The following is a 13,094-nucleotide window of genomic DNA, read 5'->3' on the forward strand; positions in this document are numbered from 1 at the left end:
ACTATCAATACATATTAAAATAAAATTGTAAAAAAAAGATAGGGAAAATGTTAAAAGTACTCTACGGGGAGAATCGGGGGGTGTTGAAAAGAGAAAGAGGAAGTGGGTCAAGATCCTTCCTCTTGAAGGCAGAGAAAATTCGCAGGAGCATCCCAGTTTCGCTTGGGTGTTTTCAGAACGAAGAGCCGAGGCCGCCACAGTTCACTGTAATTTGTTTATTTTGAAATCATGGCATGGACATGAAATGAACAGAGTGAAACAGCCACCAGGCGTTGCGAACTGAGCCACAAGACACCGCAGTCTCTCTGGCCCTTGGAAGTTATTTTGGAATCTACATTTAGGAACTTTTTTTGTGGCGCTTGCAACTCCAGACCGGTACAACATTCAGGGTCCAGTAAAAAGGAGGACGTGGTGAAGCTACAAACCCACTTTGGGTCGCCGCCTAGCCCTCGTTGCGTCCAGGAGTACCTGAATCCAGGGTGCCACAAACTTGATTAAGTGCCAAAGTAAACGTCTCTCTTTTCTTGGGGCAGCCATGTCAGGTATTGCATTTTGGGATCTTCAGCCAGAAGAAGAAGAGTTGGTTTTTACATGTCGACTTTCTCTACCACTTAAAGAAGAATCAAACCGGCTTACAGTCACCTTCTGTAGGCTGGAGATCAGTCATAATTCCGGGAGATCTCCAGGCCCCACTCGGAGGCTGGAAACCCTGGCCAACGCCCTTGCAAAAAACAGGGGGAGGACTTATGCTTACTCTAACCATATAAAATATTGGTGGGGGGGAGATGGGGAGACAGAGAAGTACCCAGAACACCCCCTCGAGCGTGAAGACATAGCAACACCCTCCTTGCGAGAGTCTTTCCATTGTGCCTGATATGGGCAATGAAAAGGGATGAGCAGAAGGTGGAGCCGAAGCTGGAGGGGAGGGGGGAGAATTCAGGCTTTTCACACCGAAGGCCCTGAGTTCAAGACCTGGCAGTTGCAGTTCAAATCTGCCAATGGTAACTGACTTGGTAGTAGGGTTGCCAGGTCCCTCTTCGCCACTGGCAGGAGGTTTTTGGGGCAGAGCCTGAGGAGGGCAGGGTTTGGGGAGGGGAGGGACTTCAATGCCATAGAGTACAATTAGCAAAGTGGCCATTCTCTCCAGGGGAACGGATCTCTACCGGCTGGAGATCAGTTGTAATAGCAGGAGATCAGCTAGTCACTGAAGGTTGGCAACCCTACTTGGTAGAAAGTCACAGCTCTGACTCGCTGCAAGATTTTTCCATTAAGTGAGACCCTGAGTCTTTTCACCCAGAAATGCCAAAAGAGACTCTCTCGCTCTTCCTCAGGCTTCCTATTGGATCTGGCTAGAACGACCATGCTGCAAGCATGAACATGACAGGGGCCCCCCACACCATGCGTTCACCATCTCTTTCCATTTATTATTGGCAAGCCAGGGCTTGAAAAGGAATCTGGGCCATATTCTCCCTTAACCCTTACAAAGCAACCTGTGTGACACCTTGCAATTAAGATTTAGTGCAATTCTTTCCCCCAATCCTCGCTATAAGTGTCCTCCAGATTTTCTAAATCTTGGCACCCCATCATAAGAAAAAAAAAAACGGCTTGGCTGAATCAAAGCCAGGACCATCAAAACCCAAATTTCATTACACACCACAGCCAGCCAGAAGGAGTGCTCAAGGGGCAGGGATGCCAGCTCCAGGTTGGGATATACCTGGAGATTTTGGGGGTGGAGCCTAAGGAGGGTGGGATTTAGGGAGGGGAGGGACTTCAATAGGGTATGATGCCAAAGAGTCCACCTTCCCAAGTGGCCATTTCCTCCAGGGGAACTGATCAGGGGAACTGATCTTGGTCATCTGGAAATCACTTGTAATCTCTCCAGCCCCCACCTGGAGGTTACAAAGATCCATGGAAATGACAAATTCCAGTTTGCAATTCCAGATCCACTTTTTTATTGTGTTGTATAACCTGTTTGGAGGTTGGCATCCCTAGGGCAGGGGGTTCCAAGTAGTGACAGCCATTCACTGTGGCACAGGGTTGCCAGGTTCCTCTTTGCCACTGGCGGGAGGTTTTTGGGGAAGAGCTGCCTTACGCTCAATCAGACCTTCAGTCCATCAAGATCAGTATTGTTTACTCAGACTGGCAGTGGCTCTCCAGGGTCTCAGGCAGTGGTCTTTCACATCACCTACTGCTAGGGTTGCCAGGTCCCTCTTCACCATCAGTGGGAGGTTTTTGGTGCGAAGCCTGTGGAGGGCAGGGTTTGGGGAGGGGAAGGATTTAGAGTCCAATTGCCAAAGTGGCCATTTTCTCCAGGGGAACTGATCTCTATCACCTGGAGATCAGTTGTAATAGTGGGAGATCTCCAGCTACTACCTGGAGGTTGGCGACCGTACTGTGGCACCAGCGTTTGGTATCTCAAACACATTTTAGAAGGAGCTGGTGATGAAGGACTTAGGCATTCTTTTCCAGGCAGCCGAGGAAAGGCAGTAGTGGTCTTCTCCTGCCTGCAGGACTGAATTAGGGATTTTGGTTCCTTTCCCAAACTGCTGGAGAGGCCATAGTTAGTCCCGGGGCCCTAACCTGGATTCTTTCACTTCCATTCAACATGACCAGCCTTTGAATCCTCATGCTAAATTTCCCCAAATGTAAAGAAATCTCCCTTAATTCCTTGGCACAGATATAAATAATATGAACTGGGAGGAAATAAAGTTGCCATTTTTCAGCAGGGTGGGGAAAGGAATAGAATTTGCCAAACTTCTTTTTAACAGCACTGATTCCAAGAGTATTATTTTCAAAGTAATTTCCTTGGTTTTTGGGGGGGTGGGGGAGACACGGGTGCATTTAAAACCAGTCGCTCTTCCTTCCACCCCATCAGGTTTCCCCGAAACTAGTTCCAAGCAGTTGGGGTGCTCTTTGGCTCAAAAGAGTCCAAATTGCTTCTTTTCGTTTTGCTGCTTCCACTTGGGCATCTGGTAGAACTCATCCTTGGTTTTCCCGAAGATGTCACAGAAATCTGCATTGGACAAGTAGTACTGTGAAGTGAAGAAGAAGAGTTAGTTTTTATATGCCGACTTTCTCTGCTACTTAAGGGAGAATCAAACCGGCTTACAATCACCTTCCCTTCCCCTCCCCACAATAACCCTGTGAAGAAGGTGGGGCTGAGAGAGTGTGACTCGCCCAGGGTCACCCAGCTGGCTTCGTGTGTAGGATTGGGGAAACAAATCCAGTTCACCAGATTAGCCTCCGCCGCTCATGTGGAGGAGTGGGGAATCAAATCCGGTTCTCCAGATCAGACTCCACTGCTCCAAACCACTGCTCTTAACCATTACTCCACGCTGGGAGAGGAAGGGGGGTTAGAAACATGGAGGGGGTGACAGGCAAGGACAGAAATATTATCACAGACATACACGTTTAGGCTAATCTCTGAATTACAACGTTTGGGGGAAAGTTCTGGAATTGGCATATATGTTTACACTGCACATATGTAGAGTTAGGTTTCATTGCAAATACACTGTCCTATTATTATGAATGAGGGAAGGCAGCATGGTACAGCCTGGCCTCGTCAGATCTCGGAAGCTAAGCAGGGTTGATACTTGGATGGAAGACACCAAGGAAGGCTCTGCAGAGGAAGGCAATGGTGAACCACCTCTGCTTCTCTCTTGCCTTCAAAGCCCCTTGCTGGGTTCACCAGAAGTCTTGGTTGAAGACTACCAAGGAAGGCTCTGCAGAGGAAGGCAATAGCCAACCAACTCTGCTTCTCCCTTGCCTTGAAGGCCCTTTGCTGGGTTCACCAGTTGAATTGTGGAACTCCCTGCGGCAGGATGTGGTGATGGCTGCCAACTTGGGAGGCTTTAAGAGGGGAGTGGACATGTTCATGGAGGAGAGGGCTATTCATGGCTACTAGTCCAAACGGATACTAGTCATGATGCATCCCTATTCTCTCCAGGATCAGAGGAGCATGCCTATTGTATTAGGTGCTGTGGAACACAGGCTGGACAATGCTGCTGCAGTTGTCTTGTTTGTGGGCTTCTTAGAGGCACCTGGTTGGCAACTGTGTGTGTACAGACTGCTGGACTTGATGGACCTTGGTCTGATCCAGCAGGGCTTTTCTTATGTTCTTATGTTCTAACCCTCTTTACCTCTTTCTTGGAGGGGTCCACTCCTTCCGGCATGTCATCCACCGTCTTGTTGATCAGCATCTCTCGAGGATATGTGCCACTCCCGAGAGTCTCTAGCAAAGGGGCGTCATTATTGTTGCCATTGATGCTGCTGTTGCTGTTGGAGAGGGGTTGGTTTGCCTGCGGACTCTGTCTGGACCCTGAAGCGGTTGGATCGGGAGTCTGTTTGGGTGTTGGGTTGTTGTTGGCTTTTTTGTTATTCAAGTTGGCATTTTTAAGGTCCTGTCAAAATAAAAGCCTTTGAACTGTAGGCTTACCAAGGTCCCCCCTCTCCTCCAGCTGAAGGTTTTTGGGGCAGAGGTGAGGCAAGATTGCGCACGTGCAGCCGTGCCAACACGATCATATCACTTCTGGTTTACACCCGGGAGTGCCGCATCGCAAGGGGCCTTTTACCACCCAAACTGGGAATTTGAGTGGTGAACGGCCCCTTGCGATGAGGCGCTTCTGTGTGTAAACCAGAAATGATGTGGCACAATGGGCAGGCGCACATGCACGTGTTGCCCACCGAGCCTCAGCTGGTCAGCAGGCAGCCAGGTGGATTGGTGGAGGTTTGCCTGCCACTACCTGGCACTTGGCAACCCTATTGGATTGGAGGGGGGAACTTTTAGACATGGGGAAAAATCACACACACAGTTTCTGGTTATGTCCAGAGGTACACAAGTTTTGGCTGGCTGTTTGCTAGCAGACAGCAAGGTTTGGCTCTCTCACTTCCTGCTCTCTCAATTCCTCGCATGGAGGTTTCAGAGGGCGGGGGAGAACAGTGAGTGGGGTGTGCATAGCAAGCAACCCCTCACCAACCCATAACACCACTTACAGGGCACATGTCAAAAGACCCAGGAGAAATTCCTCCCAAAACAGAAATTTTTAATAAATTCTAACACTCGGGCCGGTTACGTACACTCAGCCTAACCTACCTGGCAGGGTTGTTGTGAGGATGAAATGGAGAAGGGGAGAATGTCAAAAGCCATTTTAGGTCCCCAATGGGGAGAAAAGTGGGTACAAATGAAGTAAGTAAATAAGTAAATTAATGAGTTGCTGCCAGCCCTTTTTTAAAATTGTTAATCTGGTGGCAGATAATGCTGGAGGCATTTTATTTATTTATTTAAAATATTTATTAGCCAACTTTCTTCTTTACAGAGCTGAAGGTGGCTTACAATATAGATACAATTAATGAAACTGAATATATATAATACATAAAAAATTTAAAGTCACAATTTAGGATTGCTTGTGGATTAATCAAATAGGGCCCTAAATAAAATCATCTCCAGCTGTCTCCTAAAGATCAAAAGTGAGGGGGCCAGGCACACCTCCCTGGGAAGGTTGCTCCTTAATTGTGGGGCTGCCACTGAAAAGGCCCTCTCTCATGTGCCCACCTTACAAGCTTCTTTAATTGATGGGACAGTCAGGAGAGCATTTCCCTGTGATCTTAAGTACTCAGGGCCTCTCCCTCTGATCGTAATTCCTGGGCAGGAATATATGGGAGAAGATGATCCTTCAGATACCCTGGTCCCAAGCCATATATGGCTTTAAAGGCATTTCATGTTTTTTGTTAGAATTAAATTGTTAAAATGATTTTTACAGACCCCTGGCCACACACACCAGTATCAAACCCCAGTGCTTCCATTAGCTGGCTTCATGTGTAGGAGTGGGGAAACAAGTCCAGGTCACCAGATTAGCCTCCGTGCTCATGTGAAGGAGTGGGGAATCAAAGCCGGTTCTCCAGATCAGAGTCCACCGCTCCAAACCACCGCTCTTAACCACTACACCACGTTGGTTAAGACTCCTTAACCTTGATGAAATTGAGGGCACTTTTGGAATTCTAAAAACAGGCACTGTCACAAAACGATGGGAAAATACATAAAGCAGAGAAGCACCCTCTGAGCATAGCAGGTGCTGTGATTTCCATGCACAGAGGACCACTCACCACTGTGATCTCTGAAATAGCCGACAGGTCTCCTAAGCTAGTCTTCATCTCCTCGTAAGATTTGCCGTCCTGAAAGGGGAAAAAAAAAAGCAATGATCAGTTACGTGAGCAAAAATCTCAGACAATCCATGGTCCTGGAAATCTCGCAGAGAACTTTCTTCCCTCCCTGGTATCCTTGGTTGATGGTGCAAAGTGCCATCAAGTTGCAGCGGACCTATGGGGACTCCTTGGGCAGGGGTCCCCAACCTTTTTGATCCCGCGGACACCTTTACAATTCTGATACAGTATGGTGGCCACAGCCCCAAACTGGCTGCCACAAAATGGCTGCTGAAGGAGGTGTGTTCTGTGTGTGTACGTTAAGTGCCGTCGAGTCGCTTCCGACTCATGGCGACCCTATGAATCAATGACCTCCAAAATGTCCTATCCTTAACAGCCTTGCTCAGCTCTTGCAAATTGAGGGCTGTGGCTTCCTTTATAGGGTCACTCCATCTCTTTTTGGGTCTTCCTCTTTTCCTGCTGCCTTCAACTTCGTTCTAGCACCTGACAAACAGGTGAAGGTTGCTGCTTATGGTATGGGATGGTGGTGACAGGGAACGGTGCCTTTGTGAGCCCTACTCAAGAGATCCTTTTGACTGGAGATGCCAGGGAACTTCTGCATACAAACCCGGAGTTCTGCCACTGAATGTGGGCCACAAAGATACATCTTGCAGCTACTCACGCTCCACTTGTATGGATCCCAGGCAGCAAACCAGCCTGTGAAGTTGAGTGGTTCGTGACCTTGCTTCACCATGATAACGGGTGTCGATATATCTCTTCCTGCCGGGTGGGTCTTCAGATACTCCTTGGCCGAAGAAATGGATTCGCTCTTTTCATAGTTGTTGGCAGCCTTGCCGATCCAAAGGAAAATCTAAAAGGAAATGAGAGAAAATTGGTACTGCTTTGGTTTACCAGGAGCAGGGGGAAGCAATACAGGCATATCTCGTTTTATTGTGCTTCACTTTATTGTGCTCTGCAGATATTGCGTTTTCGAGCAAGTCTACCGGTGCCATTCTTCCAACAGCACGTGATCACTTTGTGTCTCTGTGTCACATTTTGGTAATTTTTGCAATATTTCAAACTTTTTCATTATTATCACAGTACAATGTTTTTTAGACATAATACTATTGAACACTTAATAGGCTACAGTATAGTGTAAACACAGAAGAAGAAGAAGAAGAAGACGACTTGGTTTTAATATGGCGACTTTCTCTACCACTTATGGCAGAATCAAACCGGCTTATAATCACCTGCCCTTCCCCTCCCCACAACAGACACCCTGTAAGGAGGAGCGGCTGAAAGAGTTCAGAGAGAGCTGTGACTAGCTCAAGGTCACCCAGCTGGCTTCAAGTGCAGGGGCAAGGAAACCAACCCGGTTCACCAGATTAGCCTCTGCCGTTCATGTGAAGGAGGGGGGAATCAAGCCCAGTTCTCCAGATTAGACTCCACCACTCCAAACCACCGCTCTTAACCACTTCACCACGCTGGCACATAACTTTTATGTGCACTGGGAAACAAAAAAAATTGTGTGGCTTGCTTTATTGTGATATTTTTTTACTGTGGTGGTTTGGAACTAAACCCGCAATATCTCCTATGCATGTAGATACAATTTAACAGTTTAGCCAGTAGATAGCACCATCAGGTTCGGGAAACAGCTCTACACCCAAAGGATTTGTGAAGGGTGAATTCAGGCCTAATAAGCAGCGTGGGGTGGGGGAGAGTTGTTTTGACCCTTTCCCTGCATGCAGCATGCTCGATCCGCATCACCACTCCCCCAAGCTGTTTTCCCATTTAAACGAAAGGTTTCTCCTCCCTCTCCCTTTTCACATTTACATTCGTACAACCATCTTGGGGGGCTTCCAGAGAGGATAGAAATTCTTAAATGCAGAAAGGCAGTACACAGAGTTGCCAGCTCTGGGGTTGGAAATTCCTGGAGATTTGGGGCGGAACCTGGGGAGCGTGGGGTTTGGGGATAGGAGGGAAAGTAGAGAAGCCCCAGAAAGTGGACGCTTTGTGGACAGTGTCGTGTGGATCCCCAGACGGATGGTTTGGGAAGCCAAGGTGGAGCAAAACTACTGTGTGGATGCAAGGACAATTGCTTGCAGCTCCAAGAGTGGGAAAAGCTGCTGTTTTAAAATATTGTCGAAGGCTTTCACGGTCAGAGTTCATTGGTTTTTGTAGGTTATCCGGGCTGTGTAACCGTGGTCTTGGAATTTTTGTTTTACTGCTGCTGTTTTACTTTCTGATTCTTCTTAAATCTGGGATGGTGTTTTGCATTCACAAAAAAAAAGAAAAGAAATTCTGTGCCTAATGAAAGAAGGGGCATACAGAATTCCTTCGCCAAGGGTCCACTCACCTCTTCCCAAGTGTCCAGAAGCATGACATCATCTTCATCCAAGTCATCCTGGCAGAAATCCACAATCTCCGTCATGATGAACCGCCCGGTTTGATTGGAGCACTCAAACAAGCGAGGCTGGTGGTGGGCGGCCGGTTCTTGGAACCTGGACCATTAGACAAGGAGGAAGATGGGAGAACTCCATTCCTTTCCCACAACCTATACTGAATCTAGCCACAAGGGGTCAGACTTCCAAACAGCAGCAGGAAAAGCAGAGCTCTACAAATGTGTATTTTTCATCTCTTAATTTTCACGTTTGGCTGAGAAGAGCATACTCTCTTCCACTCATTTTCCCCCCGGAAAATTTCTTACAATTTTTAACCACTATATGATGCAAAAACCAGGTGTCCATTTTAATGGCAATATCTGTATCATTTTTGTCATCATCCTTTTGAAAAAAGGAGAATAGGGAAATCATAAAATGTTTCAACCAATCAGCGCTGTCATAAAAATTTGGTAACATCGCTACAGAAAACTAGAAAGGGAGTAAGCCGCTTGGCTTTGCAATTGCCTGCCATTCCAAATAATACATTTAGAGCAGGTTTAAAAAAAAAAAAAAGCGATAGGTTGATTTGTGCTTTTTCAGAATCAATCCAGACGAGATGTTCACAGATCTGAAATGTTCAAAGGTTTCCAGAGCATTTTTTTAACAGCAAAATAGTAAAGGGGGAGGTTGGTTAGGGTCATGGTACAGGGAGTAGGACTGCTGCCTCTGGTTTGGGAAATTCCCGGAGATTTTGGGAGGGAGCTCAGCGATACCATAGCATCTGCCCTCCAAAGCAGCCATTTTCTCCAGGGGAACTGATCTCTGTTGTATGGGGATCCGTTGTAATTCTGGGAGATCTCCAGGCCCCACCTGGAGGTTGGCATCCCTGCGGGTGTGTAAAGTGCTGTCAAATCGCAGCCCAGGAGAGAGCCACCCACCCAGTGGGCCTGGGGGTGCTTCCCAGGGCTGTCGCTTACTTTAGCAAACCCGGATGCTGTGGGCTGGTGGGGCAGTGAAAGGGCTGGTTAGCACCCCTCCACCTCTGGTGCACGTGGCGATTGCCTAAGCGTGCATAACAGCCCTGAGCAGGGACAGGAAAAAGGGAAGAACAGATACCCCAAGGGGATTTTTGCAGAACACTCTGCCCGCCTTTCCGCATGCCTCAGCAACGTGATCCTTCCCACCATCCCCCAATCTCACCTCTTGTCGCTAGCATATGGGGCTTTGCCTCCGAGAGCCAACCAAAAGTCCGCTGGCTCCTGACCCTCCAGAATGGTCTGCTTGTCCCGTTTGGAGACGATGTCAGCCACAGTCTTGGCCATCTCTCGCTCATCCCCGCTGCAACCCTGGGTGTGGAACACAAAACCGTCCCAAGTCAGTGCAAAAGAAAGGAGGCTTCTAGGCTTACTCATCAGGAACCAAGACCCAGACGAATGGAAGAGCAGACTTTATTGATTGTTGTCATACTATTTTGTCTAAAAGCCTATGTGCTATGTAGACTTCCTTGAATTAATTAATGAATGCTGGCAATAGATTTTATGTCCACTGGGATTGTCTGTACAGAAAGGGCTTAGAAATGTCACTACTCACATGAGTAGCAATTAGAGTTGCCAGTCTCCAGGTGGGGAGGAATTACAACTGATCTCCAAACTACAGAGATAGTTCTCCTGGAAAAATACTGTAAGGGTGTTATTGTTTTAAGCATGTATGTCTTTTAAATGAATAATACAGTAAAAAATAATATAATTAATTGGCTTTGCCTGTGTCTTCTATAAAGTTTGTATCCCGGTACCTGGCATTAAATTTATGGTATGCATAGCCCGGCCCAACCAAGTGACATTTATCTGGCCCTCGTAACAAATGGGTTTGACACCCCAGTTCTAAACTGTTTGCGCCATCCTGGCCTGCTTTATATATATTTCTCATGTATCAACACATTCCTGTTTGGCGTGTCTAGTGGGAGGAAAGATGTCTAGAGTGTGTGTGTTTTGAACTTTTGGTTTTTTACCTTTCCACACCACAGATAGCAGACTTGGTTGGTCTTGAGGAGGAAGACGTCGTTGGAGTTGAGCGAGGAAGCCCGGGCTGGGACCTCAATGGTTTTGGTGTTGAATTCCCCCGCACCTCTGACTTGGAAGAGACGAACGGCAGGCTCCGGTTCGCTCTTCTGTGCCCGGCTTGTGCCTCCCTGGAAACATCAAAAGGATTGAAGAAGAAGAAGAAGGAGGAGGAGGAGGAGGAGGAGGAGGAGGACAAGGAGGAGAGTTGGTTTTTATACCCCACTTTTCTCGACCTTTAAGGAGTCTCAAAATGGCTTACAATCACCTTCCCTTCCTCTCCCCACAACAGGCACCTTGTGAGGTAGGTGGCTAAGAGAGTTCAGAGAGAAATGTGACTGGCCCAAGGTCACCCAGCTGGCTTCATGTGGAGAAGGGGGAAACCAACCCGGTTCTGTCCGTTGCTCATAACCACTATGCCACGCTGACTGGATGACAAATAAGGTAGCCATTTCTAACTTCCAGTGGGGCCTGGAGATCTCCTGCCATTACAGCTCATCTCCAGACTACAGAGGTCAGTTCCCCTGGAGAAAAATTGCCACTTTGGAGGGTGGATACTATGGCATTATACCCTGCTGAGATCCTTCCCCTCCTCAGTCTCCACCCCCTCAATCTCCAGGAATTTCCCAACCCTGAGGTGGCAACTCTAAAACATCATCAGCTCCAAAGCTGAATGCAAAGGATGTATTCCCATTGGCCATCTCTCACTAGATCAGATTGAAACGTAGCTTTATAAAGACTTAATTCAAACCTGAACACATGAACGCACGAAGCTGCCTTATACTGAATCAGACCCTTGGTCCATCCAAGTCAGTATTGTCTACTTGGACCGGCAGCAGATCTCCAGGGTCTCAGGCAGAGGTCTTTCACATCACCTACTCGCCTAGTCCCTTTAACTGGAGATGCTGGGGATTGAACCTGGGACCTTCTGCACGCCAAGCAGATGTTCTACCACTGAGCCAGTGGCTCCTCTTCCTGCTACTCTGTTGGCGTCAGGCTTCATTAGGTCCCCCTGGAAAACTAGCTGCATGCCAAGCAGATGTTCTACCACTGAGCCACAGCCCCTCCCCACAAAAACCATGGTTTAATTAAATTAGCCACAGCTAGTCTGATTGCCTCAACATGAATTCCCACTCCATTTTAGTATAGAGTGTTAGTTAATCAAATCAGGGTCTGAATTTGTGTGTAACTGCAGTGAGTCTTAACTATGGTTTTGTGCAGGAGCGTGCCAAGGGTATAGCTGAGCATTTTAACCCAACTGGGAAACCTGTCCTTGTACAGATTCCAGTTTTCCCCTGTATCTGGCCTTTTCACACAACATATCCACAGAGGCTGAACATATATATGGAAAGGAGCTTAAACTTCCTTGCTGAGAAGCACTGAGAGGCAGAGCATTCAGCCTCCTGGAATTGAATGGAACGGGGTCATTCAAGGCATTGATTTGTGAGGATTTACCTCATAAATGATCAGATTTCCTTTGAAGATGGCGAGGAAATGCCGGGGCTCCTTCCCCATCGTCACTCGGACCTGCACGGGCTCATCCCCATATTTCTTGTCCAGCTCTACGGCATTGAAAGCGCAAGCCGTGACTTCGTCCACAGAAGCGTGGCGGCCCTAGAGAGAGAGAAGAAACAAGGCCTCATGATCTTGCTTTTCAAGATATAAGCAACTGCTGACAGAAAAGAGGCAGAAATTCAGAGAAGACAGCCCACAGAAAGGTGCGAGGAAGGGGTTAAGTTGCTGAAGGTTGTTCTGACGATCAGACCACACATTCCTCCCCCCCCCCAATGCATTCATTCAGGTTGGGCCTGGAGCTCTCCTGAAATTACAACTGATTTCCAGACTAAAGAGATCAGTTCCCCTGGGGAAAATGGCTGCTTTGGAGGGCGAACCTCTATGTCATTATATCCTGTTGAGGTCTCTCTCATCCCCAAACCTTCCCTTCCCTAGGTGCCACCCCCAAATCTCCAGGAGTTTCCCAACCCAGAGCGGACAACCCTAGTGCCATCTAAGATTGCAAACTTCAAGTTGGAAAATTCCTAGAGATTTGAGGGTGGAAAAGGAAGAGGATGGGGTTTTGGGGAGGGACCTCAGCAGGGTATAATTAGGGTTGCCAACCTCCAGGTACTAGCTGGAGATCTCCTGCTATTACAACTGATCTCCAGCCAATAGAGATCAGTTCACCAGGAGAAAATGGCCACCTTGGCAACTGGACTCTATGGCAGTGAAGTCTCTCCCCTCCCAAACCCTGCCCTCCTCAGGCTCCACCCCCAAAATCTCTAGGTATCAATTGTAACCTCAGGGTATTATATCAGCAAATCTTTAGCTGTGCTTAAGATCAGAGTGGGGAAACTTTGGGGCTTTTCCGCATTCTCATTTTCCTCCCTTCTAAGTTCTTGTTTCTTGGTGGCGGGGTTCACTTCTGCACATGTTTTGCTCCTTCGAGTGGTCAATTAAATACAAAACAAGTTTAAATCCAACGTATCTCCCTGCAGATTTAAACTTCAGGTTTTTATGC

At 47.6% G+C, this 13,094-nt stretch overlaps 1 protein-coding gene across 1 annotated transcript in view; it reads right to left on the reverse strand.

Annotated features, from left to right (window-relative positions):
• Nucleotides 1-2,860: 2,860 nt before the first annotated feature.
• Nucleotides 2,861-13,094, reverse strand: part of VILL (villin like) — a 36,504-nt gene continuing 26,270 nt past the window's right edge. The window contains exons 12-19 of the mRNA XM_056856981.1: nucleotides 12,032-12,190; nucleotides 10,528-10,707; nucleotides 9,720-9,865; nucleotides 8,495-8,639; nucleotides 6,821-7,009; nucleotides 6,103-6,171; nucleotides 4,140-4,400; nucleotides 2,861-3,032 (exon numbers count right to left, since the gene is read on the reverse strand). Of these exons, the coding sequence (XP_056712959.1) occupies nucleotides 2,919-3,032; nucleotides 4,140-4,400; nucleotides 6,103-6,171; nucleotides 6,821-7,009; nucleotides 8,495-8,639; nucleotides 9,720-9,865; nucleotides 10,528-10,707; nucleotides 12,032-12,190 (1,263 nt within the window). The 3' untranslated portion in view covers nucleotides 2,861-2,918. The remainder of the gene's footprint in view (nucleotides 3,033-4,139; nucleotides 4,401-6,102; nucleotides 6,172-6,820; nucleotides 7,010-8,494; nucleotides 8,640-9,719; nucleotides 9,866-10,527; nucleotides 10,708-12,031; nucleotides 12,191-13,094) is intronic.

Source organism: Euleptes europaea, chromosome 11, assembly GCF_029931775.1.
Source record: "Euleptes europaea isolate rEulEur1 chromosome 11, rEulEur1.hap1, whole genome shotgun sequence".
NCBI classification, from domain to species: Eukaryota; Metazoa; Chordata; class Lepidosauria; order Squamata; family Sphaerodactylidae; genus Euleptes; species Euleptes europaea.